The 6,000-nt window shown below is 49.2% G+C and overlaps 1 protein-coding gene across 3 annotated transcripts in view; it reads left to right on the forward strand.

Annotated features, from left to right (window-relative positions):
• Positions 1 to 6,000, forward strand: part of Clec16a (C-type lectin domain containing 16A) — a 219,967-nt gene that overhangs the window by 94,630 nt on the left and 119,337 nt on the right. For all 3 annotated transcript variants that reach the window (XM_052759465.1, XM_052759466.1, XM_052759467.1), the window contains exons 13-15: positions 226 to 348; positions 3,431 to 3,540; positions 4,219 to 4,263. In XM_052759465.1, coding sequence (XP_052615425.1) covers positions 226 to 348; positions 3,431 to 3,540; positions 4,219 to 4,263 — 278 coding nt within the window. The remainder of the gene's footprint in view (positions 1 to 225; positions 349 to 3,430; positions 3,541 to 4,218; positions 4,264 to 6,000) is intronic.

A 6,000-nucleotide genomic window follows, 5' to 3' on the forward strand; every position in this document is an offset into this window, starting at 1 on the left:
ACTTGGGCACTTTACCAGCAGAGCCATCTCTCCACCACCAGAAAATGTATGTATGTATCTCTGCATGTTCAGTGTGTGCAGAGCCCAGACAGAGGCTATCCGAAGGCAGTGCCTAGGCCTGACTTCACAGAGGGACCTAGGCTGACAGTGAGGACTCTGTCTGCAAAGGTCTTTAGGAAGAAAGCTCTGCCTGCAATGGCCGCTTTTCTTCTTTCTCCATTGCAGGCATGGATCCTGAAAAACTAGAGCGAATCCAGCTCCCAGTGCCAAGTGCAGCTGAGAAAACCACCTACAACCATCTGCTGGCTGAGAGACTCATCAGAATCATGAATAATGCCGCCCAACCAGGTACTCCTAGCTGAGGAGTGTTAGAGGGACTAGATCCCTAGCCAGGCACTGTGAGCCCTAGGTTCTGGATCTGGAAAACCCCCAGCGCTTTCTTTTGCCCCTAACCACCAACCAGCATCTGCCGTCTGTTTCTCTCTGGGGCTGTCCCCACCCTGGTTGTAGTCACCTCTCTTTCTCCCGATGCACCAGCCTTTCTCCTGCTGCTCTTGTCACAGCTAGGACCCTCCTCTAGGAAGCCCAAGGCCATACTGTGGAAGGAACGAGGCTAAGAATCTGAGTGAGGGCAACAGGTTTGTGCCCGGTGTCTCCAGTGGTTTGACCCAGCACCCATCTGCAGCCAGGTGACTAAGGCAGTGATAGCAGTGGAGTGAAGCTCTGGGCAAGGCTTTCCCAGCTGGGATCTTTTTCCTCCAGGATGTATGTGACATTGGCTGCAGACATTTTGAGCTTAATAACTAAGAATGTTCCTGGCCTCCAGTTGGTAAAAGTCTAGGGCACTGCTAAGTATCTCAGGTGCACAGGACCTGTATAGCACAGAGGTATTTGGCCTGGAATGTCAACAGTTGCATGGCAAGTCCTCTGCAGAGACAGGAGAAAGGTTACTAGAATGAGTGAATGCATGGGAGACAATCTGGCCACCTGCGTGCCCAGGGAGGAGGAGTATGGTCAGAGCAGCCTGGTATGGTAAGCCTGGATCAGGTCGACCAGAGTTGGTCAAGCAGTGACTGGAGTAGTGTGTGGCTGTGCTAGCAAGTGGGAGAAGGACCTGGAAAGCCAGGTCATTGGCCTCCGGGTGACAGCAGGTAGCATAGCAGTTATCCACAGAACAGATGCTTTCTGATTACATCCTACATACCAGCCAAGAGCCACAGCTGATGGTCTTCAATCATCCCAGAAGCTATAGACTATAGAGATGGGGGTCTTCCACTCAGAGAAGAGGTCAGGACAAGGCCAGCACTGGGGCCCAACATACATGGTCTGTAAAGGTCTAGATGAAGAGAAAAGGGTGTCATGGATTGAGCCCTTGAGACAACTGCTCCTATCTAGAAGTGGCAATGGAGAAGAGACAGCTCAGGACCCTGAGCCAGGAGAAAAGGGACACAGGGTGTGACTCGGGACATTGGGTACTCATTGGGGTCAGTTATTGCTGAGAGCTCCATTTAAAGGAGGCAGGGCCTTTTCTGAGGCTGGGGTCAGGGTCAAACTTTGCCAGGGACCAGTGGGAGCCACATGGGTCAGGGCATTGAGAGAGCTGTGCTGTGGCCAAGGATAGGGTCAACTGTGGCTGGAACTTGGAAGGCAGGAGCTTGCTGGCCAGCAGAGGGCGTAAGACTGCTCTGGATAGGCACATAGATCTCAGAGTAAAGAGGGGATGGAAGGTCTGGAGTGGGTGGGGTTGGGGCTGCCTAAGTGAGCAGGGACCAACCTTCCCTAGGCTTTTATCATGCTAAGCAATACCTGCTTTGTGTGTATATAACTAAGCACAAATTTTTCTTCTCATCTGTTTCAACCTCACCTACAGGGCATTAGCAAAAGGGTTGGTGTCTGGGGTATGTCCCTGGTGTGTCCCAGCTTGGGCTCCAGTGTCTTAGACTTCAGGGACAAGACCCAGAGACTTTCTGCTCCCTCATTCTTGTTCTTCACTTCCACCTTTCCTTAGGAAGAATGTGCAAAGACCCATGGGACAGTTTCTTAACAGTAGTTGGCCTTATGTTGGGGGGTGGCTGTCTTCCCTAGGAGGAAAGAGAGGGCTTCCAGTAGCATACCTTTCCAACCCAGAAAGTAACATAGAGTCCTGAAAACATTATTTGAGACCCTGGCCTCAGCTGTGCCTAAAACCAGTGCCTCCCCATCCCCCATTACCCTAACAGATTTTATAAGTCAGCGTTGTGTTTACGTTTGCTTGTCTGTCAGTTTCTGCTTGTATAGTGTAAGCTAGTCTGGGTTGGGTTTCTATTAACTGTGAGCAAGTTTGGATGAGCTTCATGCTGTGCTCGCCTGCTAGCACCTAGGCCTGGAGCCTGGTGCTATGTGAACACCCCCAGGAGGAAATCTCTACAAACACCCAGTGTGCTCAAGCCACATGGGAGGGACACTTTAGGAAGACTGACAGGGTCAGCAAGGGAATGGAGGTGACCAATGCTGGTTATCACCCTGTCCATTCAGGTCCCACCAGTGTTCCTGCCCTTGGCACACCCCAGAACATGGAGAGCCTGTGCCCAGCATTTCTGGCACACTGTAAAATTGAGCCTCACTGGCTCTACTGGGCCCCTTTGCCTATTGGCACCTGATCCCTTTGAGCAGGGGTGCGAGCACCTAAGGCACACAAGCTTGGGTGGTAAATGAAAATGGGAAATAAAAGGAGGAGGACTTTTCTTTCTTGACTACTCCTAAAGCACAGAGAAGATTTTTATTGTAGATATAAGGGAGAAAGCAGCAGAGGGGAGGTCCAGGATGAACATGGCCAGCAAAAACAGGTAGTATGTTCCTTCTAGAAGTGAGAGAAGACCCAGCTCCACTGAGTCACATGATCTAGAGTGGGATGCTGGTTTTGTACCTGTATGAACAGGCACAGCTGCAGCACAGCCTCCTGCCTTCACTCACCTTCTCAGCTGATAAAGGGACTTCAGGACAGATGGGAGCTGAAAGGCTTGACAGGGAGTGTTGACTTGTAACTTAATGGGAAGAGGGTTGACATGTGTAGCTCCCTCTGGGTCTCCCTGGACATGAGAGCCCTTGGGCAAGACTGTCTGTCAGGTGATGATCATCCTCAAAAAGGAGAGCAAGAGCCTGTGTCTGGGGTGGGCACTGGGCTCAGTGGTACTGGGCTGACCTCTTATGTCTGAGGTGGGCACTGGACTCTGGGGTGGACACTGGGCTGACCTCATGTGTCTGGGGAAGGCACTGGGCTCTGGGGTACTGGGCTGACCTCTGTGTTCGGTATGGGCACTGGGCTCTGGGATACTGAGATGACCTCTGTGTCCGGCATGGGCACTGGGCTCTGGGGGTTCTAAGATGATCTCTGTGTCTGGGGTGGGCACTGGGCTCTGAGGCACTGGGCTGACCCTGGTGTGCTCTGCAGATGGCAGGATTCGTTTAGCCACACTGGAGCTGAGCTGCCTGCTCCTGAAGCAGCAAGTACTGACCAGCTCTGGCTGCATCATCAAGGATGTGCATCTGGCCTGTCTGGAGGTGAGTCCATGCCTTCGCCTTCCCTTCCTGTGCTGTCCCTCGGCTGAGGAAGTTAGTTAGGAGGCTGCTGGCACTGCCTGTCCCACAGCATCCCTAGTATATATAGCTCCGAGAGGCTGGGCCTAAGACACCTGGGACCCCACCCCAAGGTCCTGCTCTAGCCCACATGTCCAGAGGTGCCTTCCTCTATCCAGACCACAGTCTTCCATTGCAGTAGCTTCTTTTGGAATAATCTGCTTCTGGATTAGCTCTGGGAGTTTTCAAATGTTCCTTTTGTGTGACAAAGATTTTATACATGTAGAGACATAACTACCTACAGTGTTGGGTGTTTTGTTTTTTTTTTTTTTGTTTTGGGGTGTGTGTGTGTGTGTGTGTGTCTGCTAAAATAACACATTTACTAGGTTCTCAGTATCTTTTATCATTTTTTTGTTCCCCTTCATGATTTTTAGAAAATATAGGCAATGCAGAGGTGAAAAAGAACAGTTGAGGGTTTTACCTTTGGATGTGTCTGTTCTGATCCACACCTACACATATATAATTACACACTGGTGAAATAACTTTGTGTTTTATTAAAGTGAAGACATAGCTGTATTCAATAACCTATTCTTCTGTGTAATTGAGTCACCCACCATTTCACCTCAGATTTGCATCCCTCACATCTTCCTTCTTTTTTTACAGGGTGCAAGAGAAGAGAGTGTCCACCTTGTACGGCATTTCTATAAGGTACTTGGCAGCACAAGTGGGCATCAGCATGGGGTATTTCTCATGGAGTATAGGATGGTGGGGTCTAGTCCTATACGAAATCTCCAGGGTGTGTGTGTGTGCGCATGCGCACACGTGCATGTATGTATAAGTATGTGCATTCTAAGGTGTGCAGACAGGTTAGAAGAGAACTTTGAGGAGTGGAATCTGGGGATCACACTTGGGTCATCAGGTTTTCCTGCTGAGCCATTTTTGTCAGCCCTCCAGTTTCTTTCTTATACCTGTGAATATTGAGCACACATGCTCAGTTCTGTAGTCTCCAGAGCTGTGGTCTCTAAACTATTGGCTGTAGTATTAAGGCAGCTCCAAATAGTTAAAAGGGAGGTTTATTTTGTGGGGTAACTTACTAGTAAAGGGATAGGTTACAGGATCTGGGAAAGGTGTAGCGCAGTCCAGCGGTGTTCTCTGGAGAACTCTGCTCGGTCTACCTCCAGCGTCCAGGATCCAGGAACCAAGAGAGCCGGCACATCCGGATCTCGGATCTTCAGGGCTCCTGTCTTGGCCCCACCTTGTGGGCATGACAGTTACCCAAGCCTCAATGGGGGTAGTACTTCCAGGTCAAAGCTGGAACAGCTACCCACTACACTAAACTTTTTGTGCTTTCTTGTAAGAACAATACAATTTTTGAGGACTCACTACTAGTTTATGACAATATGACAATCAGTTACTTGTAAATTACCATAATTTATGAGATGTATGCGTATGACAAAGTCATATGTTTGTGAGTTATGTATCCTAATACATAGAAAAGTACTATGAATCACCCATGATTTTATCAATTATATACATGTGTAATGTCTATAAACATGCATGCTAAGAAGTCTCATGCAGGCATATGAAAAACTATCTTGAGTTTAGTGAGATGACCTTTAGGATCTGAAGGACTTAGAGACATTTATCTTTAGGTTCCAAGTGATTGCTTTAAGATATCCAGTTTGAACAGTTTTGTTTGGGTTTGTTTAGCTTGGACCTTAACGCATGTTTTAGTATAGTTGGGCTGCTATGAGAAAACACTGTCAGCAGCAGTTATTCCAGAAACTACGAAGTCCATGATTAAGGCAGATTAGGTGTGTAGTGAGGGCCCACATGGAGGATGAGTTTGGGGTGACTGATGTCCAGCTGTAGTGGGTTCATCCACATGGCTAGTCGTCTTAGTCACCCTAGTGAGCTCGTCTTTTGATCTCTGTAAATCCTGGTCCTGCTCCCCTGAACAAAGCTCAGAGCTCCTGCTAAGGAAAGTAGCAATACCGCCTCACTTCCTACTGCCCGCACTTGAAGTGCTGCAGCTTTGCCCACCACCTGCTGCCCTTGTTGTCAGTTCTTGACTGAGCTGAAGCCCAATCCTGTAATCTAGGACTCTGCCTTGCCGGGACCAGGTGACCTGATCCAACTGTAGTTGTAGACATGCCCAAAGAGGCACCACTGTGGGCCACGACACCCTGGGCAGGAAATCCCAGCTGCCCTTCAGAGAACCACACTAGGCCTTTAAGCAAGAACATGCCCCTCTAGTCAGCCCAGAAGAAAGAAGAAACCTGGGGCTGCCCTAATCCTCCTTGGGCCTCTTCCCAATAGAACTGCTCTAAGTCTGTCTGCCCCTTGAAAGCAGTGAGGTTGTCAACACAGAAAGGCACAGTGTAGCCATTTCCCAGAAGCTGCCTCCTGGTCCCAAACAAAAGAAACGCTGCATTTGCATTTTAT

Source organism: Peromyscus californicus, unplaced genomic scaffold, assembly GCF_007827085.1.
Source record: "Peromyscus californicus insignis strain IS unplaced genomic scaffold, ASM782708v3 Scaffold_3__1_contigs__length_106647218, whole genome shotgun sequence".
NCBI lineage: Eukaryota > Metazoa > Chordata > Mammalia > Rodentia > Cricetidae > Peromyscus > Peromyscus californicus.